The following is a 23,076-nucleotide window of genomic DNA, read 5'->3' on the forward strand; positions in this document are numbered from 1 at the left end:
GCTACCTGGTGCAGTAGTTTGTACGACGTGCATGCTCCCTGCTAACCCGTGTCCGTGCCCGGCCGGGGATCTGCTGGCACTTGGCAGCGCCGCCGGGTTCAGGCTCTGAGAAAATGGTGGACGTGAAGAACAGATGCTTCTGTTACACCGAGTTAGTTCCTATGCAGCTGATGCGCTTAGCCTAGTTTATTTCATGGAAACTTTTAAGCTGGATGGAATCCAACATCCAGGGAAGCCTATTGCTGCCGCTGGTTCGAGTGGGGTTTATATCGAGCCCATTCAGGTCTCCGATTGCAAGGAGTTCAATAGGGGGTTTATTTTTTCCTTCTGAAGTTTCCGTAAGCATTCAGCGTGAGGTGAATGGCTTAGACCGGCCGGCAGCTCGAGAGCTGAATTTTGCCTTGGAAGGATGTGTGCTGTGGAAAGTCAGAGCAGGCAGATGGAGGGCACGGGAAGGCATCCTCCGGGCAAGGAGAGCGCGGGGAGGTGGCCACAGGACGTAAGTATTGCAGCACAGCCAGCCATGCTGCCAGAAATGGGGTACAGGCTATAAAGGGGCTGGTTTGCTCTTTATTTGAAACACCCCAACACCTCCACAGAGTGTTCGAGGTGAAGAGAAATTTGGGATTCAACCTTCTTTTCAAGTGTTACACCTGAGTATTGTAAATTGGGAAAGTTCTGTTCAGTCATGATCATGATGGATCAGAGAGAAACACGTTTTAGTCTCAGCATACGAGTTTAATTCTCTCAGTCATTGATACAAATAAAACATTTTTTTTTCCTTCTTACAACAATTTTTTCCTTAGAGAGGCAAAAGAAAGAAGTATTTAATATGTTTGCATTTGTCCACAAGAGGTTTAAAGAAAACCACGCAGACCCCAGTAAGCTGTTGAGCTGCAGCAATCCCAGGTTACATAAAGGGGCCGGGGCTGTTGAGGATTAGCCAGGGCATTCCGGGTGCTGATAAGCCTCCAAGTTCTGCTTGCTTGCTTTTCCCTCACTTTTATTTTAGAAACAGCCACTCTGAGCCCTATCCTGAAAACTGCCCGGGGTTCATTTTCAAGGCTGTCGGGGTTAGATTCCCACCAAAGAGAGAAAATTGGAATTTAAAGAACGCTCAGGTTGTTAAAGCATCGAGCACTGTGGTAGTTTTTATCTCAGGGTCCCTGTACAGGAGCTGACTTGTTGAGAAATGAATGACAGTTTCTCACTGCTGGGCCCTTCCAAAAACTCCTGCCCTGCTTCATTGGTAGCTTAGTTTATCCATCTCAAAAATAGATTTAACAGTAATTTCAAAAGGCAGCTATTAAAAGCTCTTCAAGTTTTTTAATGCCATTGGGGTTTCAGTGCTTAAGTGGACCTTTTAACCAGTGCTTTTTAGGGGAAAAAGTGTAAGAATAAATCTCCTTGTCTCCTAACTGTCCTAGAATAAAATAAATGAAACCTGATCCCCTTCTACGTATTTGTATAATTCAGCATGTTTATACTTCTTGCTTATCTTTGGATTGTTCACTCACAGCTCCCAGCGCAGCAGCCGAGGGATGACAGAGGAACTACGTGCTAATTTTTATGTCAAAAATAGCTTTCACCTTTAAAGGCACACGCCTCAGTGGCTGTTTTCTAATTACAAAAGGAATGCCAAAGCTTCTCCCGCGAATCCATTTTACAGCTGTGTTCAGATTGATCTGTCAGCCCCTGGTTAAAATTGAGTGCCGAGGTCCTGACCTAGAAACAAACCTTTTTTGGTATTGCTTTGGAAAGAGCGTTTCAGTGCCGAGGAGCTGAGCCAGGCTGTCCAGCCAGCTCCCTCCACACGCCTGGCGACAGCCGCAGCCTCGCGCCCTTCATCGCACTCTGCATCGCCCTGGAGCCCAGAGCAGGGCCAGTGGGCAAGCCAGGCTTAGGATTCTGAAAAATAATACATGGTTTCTTGTTGTTCTTCGGGTTTCTGGGCTAGTCTAGTGGAATGTGTCCCTGCTCTTGGTGGGGGCTTAGAGTGAGATGAGCTTTGAGTTTCCCTTCCAGCCCAAACTGTTCCAGGTTTCTGTGATTTTTAGAAGTCCCAGCTTTTCCTTTAGGGAAGTATCAGTGCTTTCTGAAAACCAGACATTTGGCATCTGCAGTTCAGAGCACAAACCTGTGCTTTCCTTGCGGAACATTTACAATCACTGACTCACAAACCGACCCATTTAGTAAAAAATAGGGCATTTTCAGGATGTGTGAAACCTTGTGTTTTCCAGAGAAGTCAGAAATATTCCATTCACCTTTTCACCCAGTTGTTTTCACCAGCTGTCAAGATGAAACCATTTCTGTTCTGTGTTTTCTGTGCAAGGTTTGTTTTTCAGGGAATTACCAATTTTGTTGGAATTGGCTGAATTAAATTCACTATTTTAACTCTTCATAGTTGTGTATTTCTATGCCCATTTCTTTTTACTTCCTAGCATCATTAGCAGCTAAGACCCATATCAAAGGGATATCAAATTGCCTGTTTTCCCTGAAACAAGCCTGGATTAGGAGGATATTGCAGCCACCAAAGCTCACTGCAAGGCGCTGTGCCTTGAAGAGTCTGATCTGTGCTAACTTGGGGAAGAGAATGATGAGGCACATGTTCAGTGGGCGCTGAGAACCGAAGGTTTGCCTCCAGTATTTCCACTCCTACTCTGTGTTCCCTGTCAGAGCCTTCCACATCTTTACCCAGGACTGCTCATCTCCCAGACACAGATGAAACGATGGAGCAGGACAACTCTCAGCCCGAAGAGCTGTCCTGTGAGAGCTCTGGACCGTCCCACACCTGTGCTCGGGCTCCAGCAGCCACAGCCGTGCACCCGAGCAGTCTCTGGCTGTGGCAGGGTGCTGCGGGAGGCTGTGGTGCTCAGCAGTGTGGAGTTCTTCCCGCAGCATGTCTGGAAGGCTTGGAGAGCCGGGAGGGAAGTGGAGGCTCTGAGCTGCTGCTGTTCACAGTCTCACTCTGGTCTCTGTGGAACGGGAAGTGTCTGCTCTGTGTAAACGGGCTCCTGTAATTTGTAAGAGGAGATCGCTTCCCGTCCCGAGCTGTCAGCCACAGCGTGCGATACAGGGACGGCTGTTTTCTGTCTGCTCCCAGTGATGCTGGCTTATAACCCAGCTGGGATGTTCAGCTGCGGGCAGCAGGGCTGTCTCCCCTTCCTTACCACGAGACTGGAGCTCCAGGCTCTAGAAGCTTGGGACACTCCAAAAGTGTGGAAGAGGCTGAGGGCCAGCCTGGAAATCTGGGATGGATCCATCCATCCATCCATCCATCCATCCATCCATCCATCCATCCATCCATCCATCCATCCATCCATCCTCGGGATGCTGTTCCCTGCACACACTGGTCCCCAGGCCACTCAGGGCCGGAGGTGCTGACCCCATGGCTGGAGACGCTGAGGAAGCCTGGGGACAGCGGGGGGACCCCGAGATCCCCAGGACCCCGTCAGGGCTCTCTCACCTCGGGGAGCGGCGGGGGCCGGGCGGTGCCGCCCCTCGCTGCCCCCGGCCCGGCCGAATCGAGCTCCGCGCTCCCCCCGGGGGGACTCCGGCCCGAGGGACACCCCGGTCCCGAGGGACACCCCGGCCCCGCAGCCTCTCGGCGCGGCCCCGCTCCCCGCGCCCCCCGGCCCGGCCCGGCCCGGCCCCGGCCCCGGCCCCGGCCCCGCCGCGCCGCCCCCGCTGCCGGGCACGGCCGCCCCCGCCCGCCCGCCACGTACGTCTCCCGTCCCGGCTCCTTTCCATGGTTCCCGGCGTGACTGGAGCCGCCCGCCGCCGCCCCCGCAGCGCGGCGCCGACCGCCGGTAAGGGGGCGGGCCGGGGCTCTTTGTGCGCCGTGTCGGGCCGGGCCGGTCCGGGCTGGGGCCGGGCTGGGGCGGGCGGTGCCGCTCGGCCTGCGCGGGTCGGGCCCGGAGCCGAGCGGGCCCCGCCGGGGCCGGGGGAGCGGGGGCGCCGCCGGCTCGGCCTCTACCGGGGCCCGGGCGGAGCGGCGGCGGGGCCGGGGCCGGGGCCGGGGCCGCGCCTGTTGCGGCCGCCCGGCCGCCGCTCCGGAGCTGGGCCGGAGCCGAGCGCTGGGGGCCGCAGCCCCGGCACGGCCCCGCCGCTGCTCCGGCTGCTCCGCTCCGCTCCGCCGCGGGCCTGCGCGGGGCCCCGCGCCCGCCGCGCTCCGGAGCGTCCCGCGTGCGGAGCCCACGGGGCGGCCGGGCCCACCGGGCGGTGTGGGGCCGAGGGTGCCGTTCATGTGGGGCCAGGGGTGCCATCCATGTGGGCCAAGGGCCATCCCCCGTGGACCAAGGGCCATCCCCCGGGGCCGGGCACGGGCAGGCTGGCTCGGCCTGGGGCAGCACCCGCGTCCCGCTCAGCCCCGGAGCATCGCCGGTCCCCCCCGAGGGCGACCCCTCCGTGCCACTGGGGCTTTGGGTTTGGTGCCTTCCTGCTGCTGGACGTTGCCCCCGTGCCCCGTGCCGCGTTCATGGAGCAGCACACCTCACACCCACCGTCCCTGCCGGGTGGGCATCACTTGGTGCAGGAATTGGCCGGGCCCTGGTGTGCCACAGCCGTGGTGGTCGCCTCCTGGTGACCAGGGACATTTGTGAGCCCCTGACCGGGTGCCCAGCTCAGCCACATCTGTTGTCCTCCATAAGGATGGAGGGCACCATCCCACCAGGCTGATCCTCACCTGGGGTTCCTGTCCAGCGCTGAAATTGCTGCCAGGGCGCTGTGGGCAGACAGCGATGGAGAAGGAGTCAAGTGCAAGTCACGGCTCAAAGCAGTGCTCTCCTGCTCCGTCTGTCTCTCAGTCGGGTTGGAAAGGCTCTTTTTTATTATTTTCTTAAAAAGCAGTGGAGTCGCACCTCCTCCTCACACCTCCTCCTGCTGCTGCCACTGACAACAAACACGGGGGCTGGAGCCGTAAGGATTTCCAGGGGAGAACCACCATCCCGGGCTGACCCCTGAGGCTGCCGCTGGGGCTTGGCTGGCGGGGCTGCCCTGCGGCTGGGGAAGCTGTGGCTTTCCTCACATCCTCCTCCTCCTCCTCCATCTCTAAGAACACAGGCTGGAGCGGCATCTGCTGCGCTGAGAAGCTTTTTGTGGTTTTCACAGAGGTTTTCCTGTGGAAGTGCTCGGCGGGAGTGCAGCACCGGGGCAGTGAGACCCCGGGGAGCCCTGTGGGAGCGCAGATTGCCTGGTGCTGGTGCTGGGGTGGTGGGAAGCTTTTGGTGGTCGTCGTGGCAGAGGAGACCCTGCCATCAGCTCCTGGTAGCCGTGCACCTGTGGCCTTTCTCCCTGTGTTGTCCAGCCACGCCGTAGTGAGACTGTGCCTGATGCTGGCAGAGCTTTGTGCACCAACACCTGGCTCTCCACAGCCCTGGTGTCAGAGCCTCTGACAGCCAAAACTATTTCTGTCAAAGGTGCCCATCCTCTTGCCAGCCACAGGGTTCCTGGGAAAGTTTGAACTTTTCCAGCATTTTATTAAAAAAGAGCTTTCAAATGAGAAGGAAATGAACAAAACCTGCTGACACCTGATGGCGTTGGTGGTGTGGCTGAGGGGCTTTGCCGTGGCACCAGAGCCGAGGTGCCCTGAGCCCCGGGGAGCAGCACAGCCTGACAGGGGTGCTGGAGCTTATCTGCCTGGGGCACGGATAATGGGGCATGCTGGGGATGCTGGCAGTGGGAGAGCCAGGAGGGGGTCAGAGGGTCATTCATGGTCAGGGTCTGTGCCCTGAGGGTGAAATCCCAGGTGGGATGTGTGGGAAGGGGGCTCTGCCCTAACCCTGTGGGTGGGCTCGCCTGTGGGGTGCTCGTGGTCAGAACTGGGAGGCTTTGGGGCAGCACAAGGTGATGGTGATGATAATTGATAACTATAAAATAAGAAAAAACCTTGAAATAATAGCACAGAGATGGGTCCCTCTCTTGTTTGTGGTGGCAGCATCTCTGTCACCATGGCCAGGGTGGTGGAGGGACATTGGCCGGAGCCTGTCCCCTGCTCGGTGGCACTGGACTTGCAGCTGTGGTGTGGGGACCGGGTTTTCCCGGGTCTGTTTTGCCTGTTCTGCCGGGTCCCAGGGCCAGCACGGGAGCTGGATGGGCACAGCAGCGACCCGGGCGGTCCCTGGATGGAGTGGGAAGCTGGAAGGAGAAAGCAGCCCTCCCAGCTGGGTGGAAAGCTGGCTGAAAACAACAGGAAATGAGAACAGGGGGAACATCTGGGTCCAGCTCTTGCACCACTTCCGACGAGCAGCTGCTGCCTCCGGGCCACAGCGGCCGTGGCTCCGCTGCTCCGGGATGTCCCCAGGGCTGGACCCGGCTGTCCCAGCCCATCGGCACAGCCGCCCTGTCCCCTGGCCCGGGGGTCCCGGGGGGGACAGGCTGCGGTGCCCCGGCCCGCCCCGCCGGCCGCCTTTGATGCGGGTGAGTGGCAGGGCCATTGTGGCCTCTTTGTGCCTCCCTCGGTGCTCCAGGTCTGCACAAAACCTGCCATGGAAACCAGAGCCAGCCGCTGCCCCAGGAAACCCGCAGGCGCAATTAGGAAAGGCAAATAGGAATGCAAATTCCTGCCTCGCCTTCCAGGGCTCCGACAGTCGCCACTGGGCCACTGATGTCCCCACTGGGCCACTGATGTCCCCAGGCCACTGATGTGCCCGGGCCACTCGAGTGCCCACCTGTGGGGATGGGGAAGGTGTCAGAGCGGGGCCAGGCAGGCAGAGAGCTGCAGTGAGCTGCTCTTGGGGTGCCTCAGGCCCTTTTCCTGTCTCCCCACTCGTGGTGGCAGGACCGGGGCATCTCGCCCGTGCTGAGCGGTGACTCATAGGTGACAATGTGACATTGACATTTTTTCCATCCTCTCTGTTGCCCAGCAACAAACAAACAAACAAGTGTGTCTTCAAAGCCACAGTAGCTGCCTTGCAGGGACCATCCCCTGGCTGGGCCCAGGCCTGTCCCAGTCCCTGGGCTCTGCCTGGGTCTCGGGGGGTTGTTTTGGGGAGGTAGAAGTGTCCCACACCCCTGCTCGGAGGGTGTGAGCCTGGCAGAGACAAGGCAGGCTGCTCAGCAGTGAGGACCCTGCATCAAGGCACACCGAGAATAGATGGGAAAGGAGATAAAATCCACCCACAAAGAGCTCCAGGAAGCACAGACTCTGCAGGTCTTCCTTTCTAGGTGGCATTTGTGAGCACTGGAGACGCTGGCTCTGCCTTGGTCCCCAGAGCAGTGTGTGTGGATGGAGTGGGGATAGTGGGGCTGGGGAGGATGGACAGTGCAGCAGTTAAGGGTGATGCTGATCTGAGCCATTCTCCTCCCTGGAAGGAAGCAGTAAGGTTTTCTTTTCCATCTGCTGGAGGATCCATAGCTCAGAACCAGGAGCCGAGGTTGGCATGCAGAGGGCATCATCCACAGCAGTAATCTGTGTGAGGAATGGCAGATCCTTCCTGCCCTGATCTGGGCCTAATCTACAGCTGTGCCACTTAAAACCAGGCCTTGCTGATGGCTTTTAGTTTTCCAAGCTACAGCCCCTGGGTACTTTCCTGTTGGCAGCTGGAGTGGTGTGGGATGTGCATCCCCATTAGTGGTACGTTTTTCCAGCCCCAGCCTGCTTTTATTGCTGGGAAATGAGCTCTGACTCCTGGAAGTGGTATTTCTTCCTTCTGCCTGACAGCTGGTCGATCCCTGGCCTTGCTCTCGCTTCCCCAGGGAAGGCACAGCCGATGGGCACACAGACACTGCAGAGGGAGCCTGGCCCTGTCCTTGGCTCAGGAAGGCAGGGCTGAGCAAGGGAACAGGGAGATCATCTCCAGCAAATGCAGAGAACGGTCCTGGAGCTCTGCTGGTGGAGATGGGTCACTGGGAGATGTGCTGGGGCTGTAAGTGAGCAGTGGGGATGGGGGACAATCTCTGGGGAGGATTCCCAGCTCCTGGAGCCCAAACTGTTCCTTCTAAAATCCTTGTGCCTTTTACCCTCCCTGGCTGGTGATTGCCACAATCAGTGCAAATGAGCTGGGTTGGGGTGTACCTGAGTTAGTCATGCAAACTTAAAATTAGTGAAACAGGAGCAAGATGGGTTTTAAAGAAGAATGTGACCCGTTGTGGTGGCTGGGCCCAGCACGTGGCTGTTGGCAAAGGGGGCAACGAGCAGAGCCACTGCTTGGGGGGCCTGGGTCCCTTTGCCACCCAGAACTGGGCTGGCACAGGAATGACTCTGCTGCTGAGGAGACTGAGAGTTTCTCTGAGCCTTGGCCTGGCCTCAAATCCAGGTTAGTGTCCCGTGTAATTTCTGTGATGTGCTGTGATGGAGCAAACCCAGCGTTCCTCCTGCCAGGGCTTTTCTCCGCCCCACAATCCGGGCTGTGCCGGGATGGAGCAGCCTGTGCTGGCTGGCAGGAGGGGGCTGACGTAGGGCCTTAATTAAATACCTGTCCCTGGTGAGGTGTAGCCTTTCAAGCAGGTTCTCCTCTGCCGAGCAATGTCACCCAGCAGGAGGGAGGACAAAAGCCCGGTGCAATTACAGTGTGACACTGTGTCCCAGGACAGCGAGGGGACGCAGCGCTGGATTGTTGGCTCGGCACTTTCCTGCGATAGCTTGCATCCACCATATGGCTCAGTAGCTCATGAAAAAACCCTCTGTGTTTCATTAGTCCCCTTGTCCCCTGGCTCTCAGCGTGGTGCTGAGAGGCTCTGTGGGATGAGCTGGGCTGTGGCTGGTCCTGCCCTCAGGCTCATCCTGGGTGTCAGGGATGGCTGGATGACCACAGGGTGGCTGGTGCATGGCAGGTGGACATCAGGCAGTGACACTTTGTGCCCTCTATTACTGCTGTGGTGCAAGGGGCTGAGATGGGAGAAGTGAGGGGGGAATCCCTCCTCTCCCTGGAGACCCCTGAGGCTGTGGATGTGGTGAGGAAGGTGCAGGACCTTCCCACCACACACATGGCATGGAAACCCAGGGCCTTTGGTCCTCCCTGGCTGTGGTTTGGTCCCCGAGGGAAGGGGGATCACAGCAGCTGCTCTGTGATCACCTTTAAATCTTCTCAGCAGCCCCTCTGGCCAGGGGCCTGTCCTGGTGAATAATTCACCGTGTGCTGGCAGGGAGAGTTTTACTCCACTAATTTTGTTTCCATAGAAACTCGTGCGGTCTGTGCTCCAGAGCTCCGGGTGAATCAATACGGGATTTTTCCTTTGCGCACTGAGCGACGGCCCTTAAACCCTGATGGCAGGAGAGCAGCCCCCAGAGAGGCTGGAGGCTGGGCCCGCTCTGCACAGCCTGTCCCTGCCTGTCCCTGCCTGTCCCTGCCTTTGTGGGATGCCCAGGGCCCAGTCCCAGAGACGCTCTGCACCAGCCTGGGGCAGGGTCAGCCCAGTCTCATCCCAGTTCATTCCAGTATGTTCCTGATAGAGAGATGGAGGGGAAGGGACTGCACCTACTCTTTCTCCCTTTTTCCCTCCTATCCCTTAATTTCTGTGACCCTTGACCTATAATGGCAAATTAGCAATTGGAATCAGCCGCGCTAATTAGCCAGGGAGCGGGGCTGGCCCTGCCCCCAGCCTGGTTCATGTTCCCCCCCCTCCCCTTTATTACTCACTGCCCAAACCGAACCCAAAAATTGCCCTGCAGTGAGTCCTCCACAGGCCCTGAGCCCAATCCCCAGGGAATGCCACACACCTTTGTGTCCATAGGAATTTTTATTTTCTTTCACTCCCAGCTGCTTCCCAGCTTTTGTGCCGAGCTGGGAGCACAAAGGGAGGAGAGGGATAAGCAGTTACAGACGGGTTTGTGTGACATATGGCGCGAGGGCTTTGTGCAGTGGCTGTGGAGGGACAACAGCAGGCACAGGGGTGCCTGAGCTTCCCTCCTGCCAGCCTTGGCATGGGTAAACTGAGGCAGAAAGCTGGGGATGGGCACAGGGCTGTCCCATGGGATGGAGGCAGTGCTGGATCCCGCTCGTGTGTGCTGTTCCAGAGCTCTGAGCTGATGGTTCAGCTGGGCCCTGTGTGTTTGATGTCGGTGGTGAAAGCCCGGGGAGGAAAGGTCACCGACACCAGCCACCTCCTGCAATAATCTTATATCAGCCTCTCTGCTTTGGGCAGCCTCGTGGATCTAATTTATTACACGTTGATGCAAGGTGGAGTTGAAGAGAGTCGCAGTTAAACCGTACAAAGGGATGCTGGGTCACTTTAATCGCTCACACTTGCTTGACCTATTTTTTTTTTAATCCCTTCCTGGAAACCTTATTTCATGTTTGAATTCCCTCAACTATTTTAGGAATGTCGTCCTACCAAGATCAAATTACCTTCAATGAAACCAGTGCAAGGCGGCCTCGCAAGGCAGGCGACTTTCGGATGAGGATCTAGTGCTGCCTCATTAATGTGGGCTTAGTTAGACCGGGGGCTGCAGCCCTGCTGCAGAAAACGTGTGAAAGCCAAGCCGGGGATTAGCCTGCACAATGCCGAGGGGCAGGGGGTGGCTCTGCCTGGCTTGGCTCGGAGGGCTGGGGGCACTGGGATCCCCCTGCACCCTGGCACTGGCAGGGGAAGGTGGGTGCAGCGGTGCAGCCCTGCCTGGCTCTCGGCTCAGAGTGTTGTAGCGGGCTGTTGGTGATTTAGGAGCCAGCTGGGTGCTGTGGAGTGCCACATCACAAAGGGCTCCCATAAATCTGTCTGGAGGGAGGGCACCCGGCTCTGCTGGGAGAGCAGTGGGTGCCCCGAGGCAGCAGCTGCATCCCTTACAGGTGGATCCTGAGTGTTCAGGGTGCTGCAGTGTCCAGGGCTCCCAGGAAAGCAGGAGATCACCTGGGCAGGATTGGGATCACTCCGTGGCTCTCTGCACTTGCCCTGGGAGCCAAGAGGGGAATTTCCTGTTGTAGAGAGGTTCGTGCTGCACAGGTTCCCAAGCAGGGCTTACTTGTGCTCGCCTCCCTGATTGCTTTTGCTTTTGAAAAGGGCTTAAACCCGGCCATTTTAATACTCAGTGGAACAAGTATTAAAGGAGATCCTCAGGTGCTTATTTGTTTCCATGAAAAAGGATTTGCTCAGAGCAATTTTCCCAGGCTGTGGGCCCAGGAGGGGTGCACAGCATCCCCTGAGGCAGAGAGGAAGGTGACAAGGGGATTTAGGAGAGACTGGTAGGCGCCTATCCTGCACATCCTTGGCATGTTTGGTGGTAGAGAATAGCATAATTTCTGTTCCTGATCATATACTTTTCATCCCAATTTCAGTCCTGTTACAGTCACACCTGCAGCTGCTGAGCAGTCACGTTGCCAGACTTCTCGTTCCCACACTGAGCAGTCCCCTTGCAGGGGCCTGGCTGCAGCAGAACTCAGCACATCTGCTCTGGACAGAGCCAGTGCTTCCACTTTAACATCCTTCAGTTTTGAGACTTCTCCCAAGAGTCTTTCCTCCAGGAACCGGGGGAGCTGTCAGCCCTTTTCTCCAAGTAATCCTGTGATGGAAATGCTTCTGCACGTCTGTTGTGCATCCCCAGCTGAGGCACCACAGGCCTGGGCTTGCAGCCACCACGGGATGAGTGCCCTGAGGGCTGGGGGTCCCTGCCCTCGGCGGTATCAGCCCATCCTGGCTGCAGAGGGGGTCCAGGCTCCAGTGTTTTCAGGGGGATCCATGAGCACAGCGTGGCAAGAGCAGGGGAGAAGGAGCTGGGCAGTGTTTGAGCAATCCCATCTGCTGTCTGAGCCGCAGCAGACACTGGGGAAGGGAATATTCTGGTCTGCACTCGGTGCCAAGGCTGTTCCCTGAGCAGGGAGGGCTGGGAGCCATCAGTCCCAGTGCTTTTCCAGCTGCTGGCTCTCCGGTGGGGCTGTGCTGAGCCGAGCAACTGCTGCTCCCAGCGCCACATTCCCGGTCTGACCCACCCCCAGGATTATCCAGCTGCTCTTCCCGGGCAGCTGAGGCCAGCAGCCTCTCCAGAGCTTCCCCTGGGGCCGTCCCTCCGTGGAAAAGCCCATTTTTGGGAGGTACAGAGTGCCTGCTGCCGGGGCTGCTCTGTGCCAGGCAGGATGCCGGGGCACAGGAGGATGTTCTGCCAGGCTGCGAGCATTATCCCTCCCCAGGAGCCTGACTGAGGCTTTCTCCTGGCTCTGCTCTCGTCCTTGGCTCTGGCAAGGGTGGCTCTGAATTGTGCAAGTCACTGGCAGCCTGGGTGGCAGAGGGTGAACCCCTGGGCTGGCAGGGGGGAGCTGCCCCCCAAGGCCAGCTCCTGTTTGGTTGTATTTTATGGGTTTGAGTGGTGAGCCAAGGGCAGGGGCTGCAGCCAAAGGTGTGCCAGTGCCTGAGCACAGTGTGCAGTGAGACAGCAGTCGTGTGGAACAGTGTCCTGTGCTGTCCTGGCTGTGCAGTGACACCAAACACAGCATTTTCAGTGCCTGCCCTGTCCCTGTCCCAGCATGTGGAGGCACTTGGGTAAAAGCTGGTGTGGATGTGGCATTGTGGCAGCCCTTCCTACCCCAGTGCTGGCTCTGTGCCTGGCCCCAGCCTGGCACGGGATGTCACCTGTCACCTTCTCTGTGGCACAGATCAGTGCCAGGACAGCCACTACTGCTGGGTGCTGAGGTGGCACAGCTGGGGTGAGCCAGGATGGGGCCCTGCTGGGACAGGAGGATTTATCTTGTGCTGCCAGGGCTGGTGGGGCACAGGGGCAGTGCCAGCCACAGCAGTGTCCCTGCTCCCTGTGACCTGTGGGACGGGGACACCCAGACCAGGAGCTTGCAAAGCTTTTAAGCTCCTCCTGTGATGGGTGCAGCAGAAGGGCGAAGGATTATGCCTGTGCCTGGGTTTGGAGGATGAATAACAGCATTCAGGGTCCTTCTGCAGACAGCAGGGCAGGAGCTGTTGTCAGGCAGCAGCCAAGGAGTCATCCCAGGCTGGTTCTGCACGTGGGGCAGAGGGGCCCAGCCTGTGCCCCGAGCGCCTGTGCCCGCGTGGGCTGCAGGCACAGCCAAATTCTTCTTTCCTTTTTGGGAAATCCAAAGGATTTTGCTTTTCCTGGCATCTCCCCAGCCCCTCGCTGACATCACAGAAATAAGGGCCAGGAACATGTTGAGCCCCTTCCCCAGGTGCCCCCGGGGTCCTGCTGCCCTCCCCGCTGCTCACCTGAGCACTGCTGCAGCCAGCAGGGGCTCGGGAGGAGCTCAGCATCCACATACCTGTTGGTCTTTGAAATCAGCTCCTGCCGACAGCGCCACTGGCTTTTCCCTGGATTTTAACTCATGCTGATGGAGTGATTTGCATTTCTTTGGATTAGCAGCAGGACTTTGAAAAATGGGTTTAAAAGCCTTCGGGGCATGTGAACTGCCCTGGTCTGTGTGGCCCCTGCCAGCCCCGAATTCCTGGGGTGTATCTCGGGGCAGGGAAGGTCCCAACACATTCCCCTGGGACTCTTTGAAGCCAGATGTGCAGCGGAGCCTTTCTGGTGTAAAATATCTTGTCCCCATCCCTAATTGTGTTCATCTTCTGACCAGAAGATTTCCGTGGCTCAGCACGTTGCTGTGCTCAGTGCCACTATCCAGCACTTCCAGGGAGCTGTCCCAGACTCCCGTGCAGTGTTGAGTAACCCTCCCCTGAGCTGGTGTTGGCAACAGGGGGATTGCCAGTGCCTGGCACAGCCCTCATGGTTACAGGGAAGCCTTTAAATACACACTCAAAGGTCAAACGCTGGGAGACAAAGATTCCCCAGCCCAGGTACTTTGGTTACTTTATGGAGATCTGGAGAATTCCAGCCTGATTTGGGGGGCTTATTGTGCTGTTTGAGGTTTATGGGCTGGCACAGCATTACTGAGCCAATGGTTCTGCACAGAAACTCTCATCTCCATCCATGGATCCTGTATGTGTATCCAGCATGAGCTGTGTTCCCGTGGGTGCCCAGGCTCTTGGAGTAGCCAAATCTTGTAAGGAGGTGTGTACCCTGTGAATGTGTTACAACTCAATTTAATACGTGACTAAACCAGCCATGCAATATTGCAATTAAAGTATAATTCCAGAGGTGTGAACAATGCTGGCTCTTGGCTGGAGTGAGTCAGGGGAGCGGAGGAGGAAGCGAGCAGCAGTGTTTTATTAATTGACTCCAGCGGATTTATTTGTCCTCAGTGAATAGAGCCGGGCAGAGCTGTCGGAATTGTTCCTGCTCTGCTCCACGCCTGCCTCCTGGCAAGCTGATCCTGGGGACTGACAATTACTGGGATGGAGACAGTTCCTGGCTGAGTGACCACTTAAATAGATATTACTGGTGAGCAGGAGTGAGCTGGGGACTCCTGGTGCTGTTTGGAAATGGCCCCTTGTGCCTGACAATGATTCTGCTGCTGCTTTTCCCTGTGTCCTGTCCTGCCTGGGAGCAAATGCCACGGGAGGTGGCACTGGATGGCCCCTGGCACCTGCTCAGCCCAGGGATAGAGGTGCAGCAACTGGTGTATCCAAATGGAAATGCTTCCAGGATTACAGAAAAGCCAGGGAAGGAGAGCAGAGTGCCTGGAGCAGGAATCATCCCTGTGATTCCTCTGGTACCACAGCAGCGCTGTCCCTGGGGATGAAGGTGGGGGTAAATTAGCAGTGGGGCAAAAAGTGAGCTTCTCCCCAAGCTCCTGCTGAGTTTGCCATGTATTGCAGGTGTATTTTGTTCTCAGCAGCCTCTGGAAGCCCCTTGGAGCAGCTCGGGGCTGTGGCTGTCATACATGGTCTTGCTGGGCAGGGGAGAGCCCAGGTGACCTTCAGAGGTGACTGCTCCTCTTAATGGCTTGGAATCTGATTACACCATTTCGCTAAGAAATGTGCTTGGCACGTTCTTCTGCATTAAATACCATTTAGGGACAGTTATCCTGAACTCTATGCCTGCCGCTTAGGAAAAAGCCTTTGAAAATGATATTATGGATCAAAAGTGTTCCTGGGGTAATTCTGTTTCAAACAGTGGAGTTAATCCAGAACTGAATTTGGCCCTGCATTTTCAAACGAGGAGCAGTAGCTGTATAATCTGTTTATGGTTTTAAAGTGAATGTTAATCTTGGATTTGGTAGCTTTTCCAAAAGGTCGATTTGCCGTGCTGCAGAGCATTGCAGCCCCCTGCCCTGACACTCTCTGAGCCGACTCCATGTTTTATTTTAAAGAGTGATTTTACTGTGTTTATAAATACATGTCAAACCTGGAAACGTTAAATCTGGGCGCTGGAAGTAACGCCATTTTTCTTGCCTTGCATTTTGCTGGTACAGCTCCTGGCACGGCACGTCCAGGCTCCAGCGTGCGGGGCCCGCTGCGGGGATGGCTCAGTCCCACGAGGATGCAGTGGGATGGGTGGAACTGAACAGAATGTGCCCTGCTGAGAGAGGGGAGCCTCTGGGTGCTGTCCCCGTGTGACTGTGTGCCCTGGTGACTGTGTGCCCTGGTGACTGTGTGCCCTGGTGACTGTGTCCGTGTCCCCTCCGCAGGTGGGAGGATGCAGCCGTGCGCCGGGGGCTGACGCGCGGACCCGCCGGCCGCGGGGAGCGGGACCCCCGCCGCCCACCCATGGTCCCGGCTGGCAGCCGGGGCAGCCCCCGGTGAGCAGGGGGGCACGGGAGCGCGGCGCAGCCGCCCCGCCATGACGAGCCTCTTCCGCCGGAGCAGCAGCAACGGCGGCTCCCGGGGCGGCTCCTCCGCCCAGGAGCTCAACAACAGCCGCCCCGCCAGGCAGGTGCGGCGCCTGGAGTTCAACCAGGCCATGGAGGACTTCAAGACCATGTTCCCCAACATGGACTACGACATCATCGAGTGCGTCTTGAGGGCCAACAACGGCGCCGTGGACGCCACCATCGACCAGCTCCTGCAGATGAACCTGGACGGCAGCGGCTGCGACGACAGCTCGGACTCGGAGGACAGCATCCCCCCCGAGGTAACTGCCTGGGCTCCCCTCTGTGGGCTCTGCCTTCCACAGCTGGGGCACATCAGTCTCATCCTGTCTCCTCCTGCCTGGGCACGGTGCTGCTCAACTGCTGCAGGCAGGCAGAGGTTGGAGTGCCCGGATCAGCTGGGCTGCTGCACCAAAGGTTGGCTTGGGCAGTGCTTCAGGCTCAAGCCAAGTGCTCTCTCACTCGCCCAAAACCCAACAGAGACCCTTCTGCTGCTGTCAAAGAGACTCCCTGGGGCTGTGTGCACCCAAGGATAGGCTCAGCCACCCTCTTCCCTTGAAAGCAGTACCTCCAAGCTCCACCAAAACCCCCCTGGGTGCAGGAAGCCCAGTGCCAGCAGGTTGCCCCATCCTCTGCAGCACCATTCAGCCTGTGCCATCCCTGTTTTGCTGCTGCACGTGGGGCTCTGGCCCGCTGGGGAGCATTTCCCTGTCCTGCCCTCACCCCATCCTCTCACCCTGCAGATCTTGGAGCGGACCCTGGAGCCGGACAGCTCGGACGAGGAGCCCCCTCCTGTGTACTCCCCTCCTGCCTACGAGAGCCAGGCCTTGGGCAGCCGCTACCCCCGCGCCCCAACCACGCCCCCGCCCAGGTGAGCCCCAGCCCCACACAGCTCCTGCTCCTGGGGCACCCTGTGCGGGTCAGGCTGTATCAGCTGGCCCTGGCACGGCTGTCTGGCCCTGCTCCTTATAGGGTCCAGTGAGACAAAGCCAAGGGAGATGAATGAAGCTCACAGCTGGCTCAAAAATCCCTGTGAGGGTCTAAACCACCAACAGCTGAGGGGCTGGAAAGCCGCTCCGGCAGCGTGTGGAATGGCAAAAATCAGCTCCGGGGGCGGGGAGCACTCACTGCTGCTGGAAAACACCAGGTGCTGGGCCAGCCCCACCCCAGCTGCTCACCACACACCTCGGCTGGCTCACTTGGCCCCTGGCAGCACCGCTCTGGCTGTGGCTGTGGCACAGCAAGTGTGAGCCCTGGGCACCTCTGTGCCAGCCCTGCCCTCTGTGCAGGCTGCGTGTGACACTGGGACAGAGACATTTGTCAGCTTCGTGGGCAAATCCCTGCAGTGCTGGGGCTCCACCGGGCTGGTTTTTGGGAGTCTGAGGGAAACAGGGAGGAGAAGGAAAACCCAGCGTGCAAAGTTGCAGGGCAGGACTTGAAATACAGCTCCCAAATATCCAAATGCTCTGGGAGAGCTTTCACTCTCCAGAGCTGATGCTAACACTGCAGGTTTGGGGATGCGCTGGGGTTTCGTGGTTTCCAGGACTGCTGGTGGAGCCGGGCAGGCCCTGCTGTGCCAGGCCCCGCTGTGCCAGGCCCTGTGCCACTCTGCCATGGCAGGTGTTGGTGGGTTTCTCCTCAGCAGAGGTGCTGCTGTGCTTGCCCCACAGGACGGACGTGCCCAGCAGCACTGTGCACTACAGGAACTGGAACCCGCCACTGCTGGGCAACCTCCCCGAGGACTTCCTGCGCATCCTGCCCCAGCAGACTGCCCCAGCTGGCACACAGGTGAGCTTGGCCACCCCTCCCAGCCTGCTCCCTGGGGTGGCACGGACACCATCCCGGTCCTCAGCCTCCCTGAGCTTGCAGCATCAGCACACTGGGTACCAGGTGTGGACTAACCTGAAAGTTTTGCAGTGTGTCCTGTTCAAGAGACTGAAGTGGGCAAGGGGTGAAAGAGCTCTCAGCAAAGCTTTGATATTTTTTCCTGCATTATCTCAGTGATTAGTGCCAGAAATGCCACTTGCCATAAGCACCTAATGTTTTCAATTATTTTAAAATCTTGCCCACTGCTCTGGTGAGGAGCAGCAGGACCAGTAATGCTCCTAAGGAGGGCAGCACTTCCAGGGCACTTGAGGGCTGCTGCAGTGGAATTTGGGTGGGAAACCTAGTGCAAGCCAGAGGGTTTCCCCCTGGGAAATCAGAGTCCACATGTGCTCCATTGGTTGTTTTAAGCCACAAGGTTTGGGTGCCAGCAGCAGGGCAGGCAATGGGCAGCATCCCTTGGGGAACAAGCAGCCCCAACACATGCTGGGCATGCTGCTCAACTCCAGGCACACTTTGGGGCATCCCTCGGCCCTTTGCTAACTCAGGAACCCCTAAATGGATCCAGCACCCTCCTGGCATGGAGAGGGCTGGGGGATCTGCAGGCACCCTGCTCCTCACTCTCGTTTTGTCTCCAAAGGCAGCCTGCCACGTTTTCATGAATGATTGCCCTGCAAGTTGAGCTGCACGGGCTCTATTACCTTTCTGGGAATAGGAGCGTGCCAATTCATTTGGGCTCAGGGGGAGGAGAGGAGCAGCTGCCCTTTTCTTTCCCCAGTAATTGTGTGCTTTTGCTTTTCATGGCTCTCTGGGAGCAGCTACAAATCAGATAAATATTGTAGGCAGGGATGAGGCTGTGCTGCTCCCCAGGTGTGAGGCGTGACGTGCCTCGTGCAGGGATGTTTGTCAGCAGGGCACTGCAGGCTCTGCTCTTCGGCGATGGGAGATAAAGCAGCGATGCTGCTGACACCCTTCTCGTACCGCCACACCAGGTTCTGCTATGGCACAACCCCATGGCTTGGAGTTAAAAATCCCTGCCAGCCTGTGCTCTGCTAAAGGAGCTCCCACGTGGGGTGTCTGTCCCCTCTGCCCTGTCCCCCTTCCCAAGGGGCAGAGGCAGTGCTGCCCTGTCCCCGTTTGTCCCTTTTGCCCCAGAGGAGGGAGGGCCCCTCTGGGAGCAGCAGTCGGTGCCATCGGGGCTGGGGCAGCTGCGGTGTCACACACAGAGGGGCAAAGGCCGAGCTCAGCCCCAGGTGCTGCTGCAGGGACCCCCGGGAGCAGCACCCAGCGTGTCCTGTTTGCCTCCCCAGGGCTCCCCCGGCTGCCGGCAGCCCGTGCCCCGGGGCCAGGGCTCCCTGGAGCAGGAGCGGCGCTGGAAGCAGTACCTGGAGGACGAGCGGATCGCGCTCTTCCTGCAGAACGAAGAGTTCATGAAGGAGCTCCAGAGGAACCGGGACTTCCTGCTCGCCCTGGAGAGAGGTGAAAGGCCCTTCAGAAACTTCTGCTTTTTGGGTGTGTGCCCTGCTGTGGCTCTGGCTGCTGGCAGCAGTGCCCTGCCCGTGGGATCAGGGCTGGTGCCAAAGCAGAGCCAGCACAAGATGTGGCCAGGCTGGGGGCTGTGGTCTGAGCTGCCCACACTGCTGGGCTGCTCCCTGGACTCCTGCTCTCCCCCCGCTGCCCAGCCCTCTGCAGCATCTCTGAGCCAGCAGGGTCCATAGCAAGGAGCTTTGGAAATGGCCTCTGAGCCCTGCCCAGCCCTGTCAATGCTGCTTTGCAGGGTCCTGGCAGCGCTGTCCCTGCAGGTGGCAGGGACCCACGGGTGTGCTGTGGTGTGCTTGTGGTGGGTGGGCAGTTCCTCTGCTGCTGCGGGCTCCCACCCACAGCTTGTGGTCGCTGTGCTGAAGCAAAGCCCCAGCTCCCTCCCTTGCCAGCAGCCACGGGGCTGTGAGGGGAGCGGGGAGCAGAGCCACGTGCTCTGCCTCCAGGGCCTGATCGAGCGGGCGCTGCGCTTTTTGTGTTTCAGATCGATTGAAATATGAGTCAAAAAAATCCAAGTCGACTGGTGTTGCTGTCAGCAACGACTTTGGTTTCTCCTCCGTATTATCAGGTAACTTCAAGACATATGTGAGCATTGTCTCTCCACAGCAGGATCCCCCACAGCCCTGCATTCCCACCCCTCTGCCCAGCTGCCTCCAGAGTGGCTGTGGAGGCAGGAAACTGGCTGATCCCTCCCTGCTGCCCTCCCAGCACGGGAGAGGACCTGGTGGGTCTTGGGGGTGGGTGCTCCTGCCCTCCCCATGTGGAGGTGCTCCTGCATCCTGCCTCCATCCATCCCTGCCCTCCCTGCCTGGGCTGGAGCAGAGGATTGTGCCTGGAGGCATAATGACTGTTCTGGGTAATCCTGATTAACCTCGGAGCACAGCAGCTGCCCAGAGTCAGAATTAGAGCTGCTGTCTGTCGATGGCCCCATGTGGGGCAGCCTGGCAGGGCTCCAGCTGGGCTCCCAAACCTGGGGAACAGGGACGTGGCTCTGGGGTCTCTGCTTCCCTGACCCAGCTGGGCTTGCTCCTGATCCACTGGGCAGCATCATCCAATACCCAGAGCACAGCCAGAGCCCGGGGGAATTTGGAGCTGCTGGCCCTGGAGGGAGGTGCTGGGGCTGGGGCTGAGCCCCTGTAAGGGTGTGCTGCCAGCCCATGGCTCTGCAGTCCTGGTCCCGGGGGTTGTGTCCCCACAGGGTCCCCATCCACAGCCCCACCCTCATCCCACCTGCTCTCCCCACGCTGCCCGTGGCTGCTGCTGGAACTGAAGTGGTTTGTCACAGCCCCCTCTCCAGGCAGGCAGGCAGGCAGTCCCGGTGAGCAGCTGTTTGAGTGTTTGCCTTGCAGGTGAGGCAGCTCCCTGTGGAGCCAGCGAGGCCGGCGGGGCCGTGTCCGACGATGCCTTATTCCGAGACAAGCTCAAGCACATGGGGAAATGTGAGTGTGTGCAGGGCCCGTGCTGGCAGCCCGGCGGGCTGGAGGGGAGCTGGGAGTGGGCTGGGCAGGGGGAATGGCAGCAGTACCTGGCACTCTCCCAAACTCAGTCACAGCCTGCTTTTCCCACCACAAACTAGAGCAAGGCCCTTGGTGGCCCCAGCTGGGCTGCAGGCACTGGGGACACTGGGAGGAGTGGGTAAGGAAGGTCGTGAAAATCCCAGAAAAAGGGGAAAACATGAGCAGCTCCCACCAGGAACCAAGGTGCCCCTATCTCACTCCCCGAGTCTGGGCATCACCACAGGGTTTTGGGTATGGGTGGCTCTCACAGCCCTGGCCCTGCCCCTCTCCTTTCCCCTGCCTGTGGCAGCTTTGGGAAGGGTTTTTGGTTTTGGGTGAGACCCTCAGGCAGCTGCTTCCTTCCAGCCACGCGCAAGAAGCTGTTTGAACTCGCCAGAGCCTTCTCCGAGAAGACAAAGATGAGGAAATCAAAAAGAAAACACTTGTTGAAGCACCAGGTGTATCCTGAAAGGGGCTGTGGGGCAGGGGGCCTCACTCGGGGGGCTCCCCAAGGGCTCCTCTGTGGCTGGAGCGTGGGCTGGGAAGGGTGGCTGTGGTCCCTGGCCACATCCTGGCCCCAAAGTGGTTTTCCTTAGCAGAGGGCACAGGATGGGGACAGCAGCTTCCACAGCAAATCTTCTGGATGATGTGGAAGGACATGCATATGGTAAGGAGTGCTGTGCCAGGCTGTGCTGGGTGTGCTGGGCTTGGCAGGCTGGGTCCATGGTGCCACATCAGCCCGGGGCTGGCTCAGGTGCGAACGGCTGGCAGAAATACCCCTGTGGGCCAAAAGCCTCCATCCGTGTTCTGGGAGCAACTCCCCGAGTCCCACGGGGAATTCTCTCTCTGAGCAAGGAAACCCTGCCTGGGGAAGCTGGGCTGCCTCCCCCGGGCTGGGGCCGTGGTGCAGGGCTGCCCTGGTGCGGAGGTGGCTGCAGCCCCGCCTGCCTCTGCCTTTCAGATGAAGAGTTCCAAGCACGGCGGCAGCAGCTCCGGGAGGAGGAGGAGACGCCGAAGGAAGGGCAGTAAACGGTGAGAGGCACCTGGGGAGGGGGGATCGCTTGGGTGTGGATGGCCCAGCCTGGCTGGGGGAAGAGCCACGTGCTTTAGGCTGGCTCCAGGTGGGGACAAGCCCCATCATGGGGTGCCAGGGCTGGGACAGCCCCCGGCGCTGTCGCTGTGTGGCTGAGGCTGAGCACGTGCTGTTCTCTTCCCCTCCCTGCAGGTCCCAGCTCTGGGGTTCCTTGCTGGCACAGGACGTGCACGAGGCTTCATCAGGAGACGGCTGAAAAAGGAAAAACTCACCCAACACACCACCCGGATTTTGGCTGTTCCCCCTCTGCTGCTGTACTCCTCTGAAGTACAAGTATCGAAGTGAGGCACAATGTTTTCTTACCGATGGTTTGAAAACAACTTTTCCTGTCGAGAAAATCAGCCAAAAAGGAAAAAAAAAAAAAAAAAAAAAAATAGCGGGCAGCTGCTGCGAGTGAGCGGCTGCCGAGGAGCCAGCGAGCTCGGGCTGGGGAGGGGCAGCCCCGCCTGCTCCCTGCAGTGGAATCAGCGCTGCTAACGAGGATCCAGCCCCGCGCGGGGTCTGCCCGGCCGGAGCACTCCTGAACATATCTGTAGTGGTCTGATGTGACTTCACTCTGCGCACAGCGGAACAAAAACCACGTGAGGAAGGGAAGCTAACAGCCGTTGTCTATTATTGCTAGGAGTAACGAGCAGAGATTCAGATCAGGTAGTAGTCAAATAATATAAATTGTTTATAAAGGAAAGGCCTTCTTTTCCTAGGCGTTTCACTTTGAATTAAACCTTTGCCTTCGGCATTGCTACAACTGCCTTGAAGTTGGGGAGCTTTGTGGGGCAGCACCAAGGGCTGGATTTCTCACCAGTTTAACCCTCACTGGTGGAACAGGACGTGTCCCACGGGCTGTGGGGTGCTGGGGGTGCCTGCTGTGGTCCCTGGGAGCTCCAGGCATGCCCTGCTGCGGGTGAGAGGCAGAGCCCAAGCCAGGGGCTGGCAGGGCTGGTGGAGGTGTGTCCAGCACAGAGTTGGTGCCAGGGCCTGGGGGCACTGCTGGGTTTGGTGCGGGGCAGGAGCAGAGCCCCTTCCTCGTGCCCGCAGCGCCGGGATCCTGCAGCTCTGGGAGATGCTGTCAGGCTAAAAATAATTACATAAACAAATTCCTTTGCTGTGTAAGTAATGAGTGACGAGCGTAAAGTCAGAATCCGCTCCCGCCAGCACATTTTCTTCTCCTTTATCGGCACAACGCTCCCTGCCAAATGCAGGAGGTGGCTCTAGACGTGCCTGTTTCACTCCCTGCCTCCTGCCAACCAGCACAAATGTTGCAGGATTGGAGCTGTGAAGGCGGCAGACGCAGGAGCCCCAGCCATCAAACACTCACGCAACTGTTTTCCCTGCCTCTCGGCAGGGTTTGGTAACAAAGCCCCCTTGCAGGCGCTGGCTCCCTCAGGCTCCTCTTCAGTCCCCAGGAGCCCGCGTGCCTTTGAAGTGGACGCCAAGATCTGCTGCCCCGGCGGCGCTGCAGCTGCTGCACCTGTTGAGCGCTGCTGCTTCCCCTCCAGCCCTGCTGGGGATCGGGGCATCCCCTGAG

The 23,076-nt window shown here is 58.3% G+C and overlaps 1 protein-coding gene across 1 annotated transcript; it reads left to right on the top strand.

The window, feature by feature from the left end:
• Positions 1–3,707: 3,707 nt before the first annotated feature.
• CUEDC1 (CUE domain containing 1) lies at positions 3,708–22,661 on the top strand. Its single transcript, XM_030962465.1, has 11 exons — positions 3,708–3,809; positions 15,420–15,862; positions 16,343–16,470; positions 17,270–17,387; positions 18,734–18,902; positions 19,447–19,530; positions 20,312–20,401; positions 20,825–20,918; positions 21,067–21,125; positions 21,420–21,490; positions 21,684–22,661. Exons 2-10 carry the CDS (start codon positions 15,572–15,574, stop codon positions 21,485–21,487), a joined length of 1,101 nt encoding a protein of 366 aa, XP_030818325.1. The 5' UTR covers positions 3,708–3,809; positions 15,420–15,571; the 3' UTR covers positions 21,488–21,490; positions 21,684–22,661.
• Positions 22,662–23,076: the final 415 nt, after the last annotated feature.

Source organism: Camarhynchus parvulus, chromosome 19 (assembly GCF_901933205.1).
Source record: "Camarhynchus parvulus chromosome 19, STF_HiC, whole genome shotgun sequence".
In the NCBI taxonomy this organism is placed as follows: domain Eukaryota; kingdom Metazoa; phylum Chordata; class Aves; order Passeriformes; family Thraupidae; genus Camarhynchus; species Camarhynchus parvulus.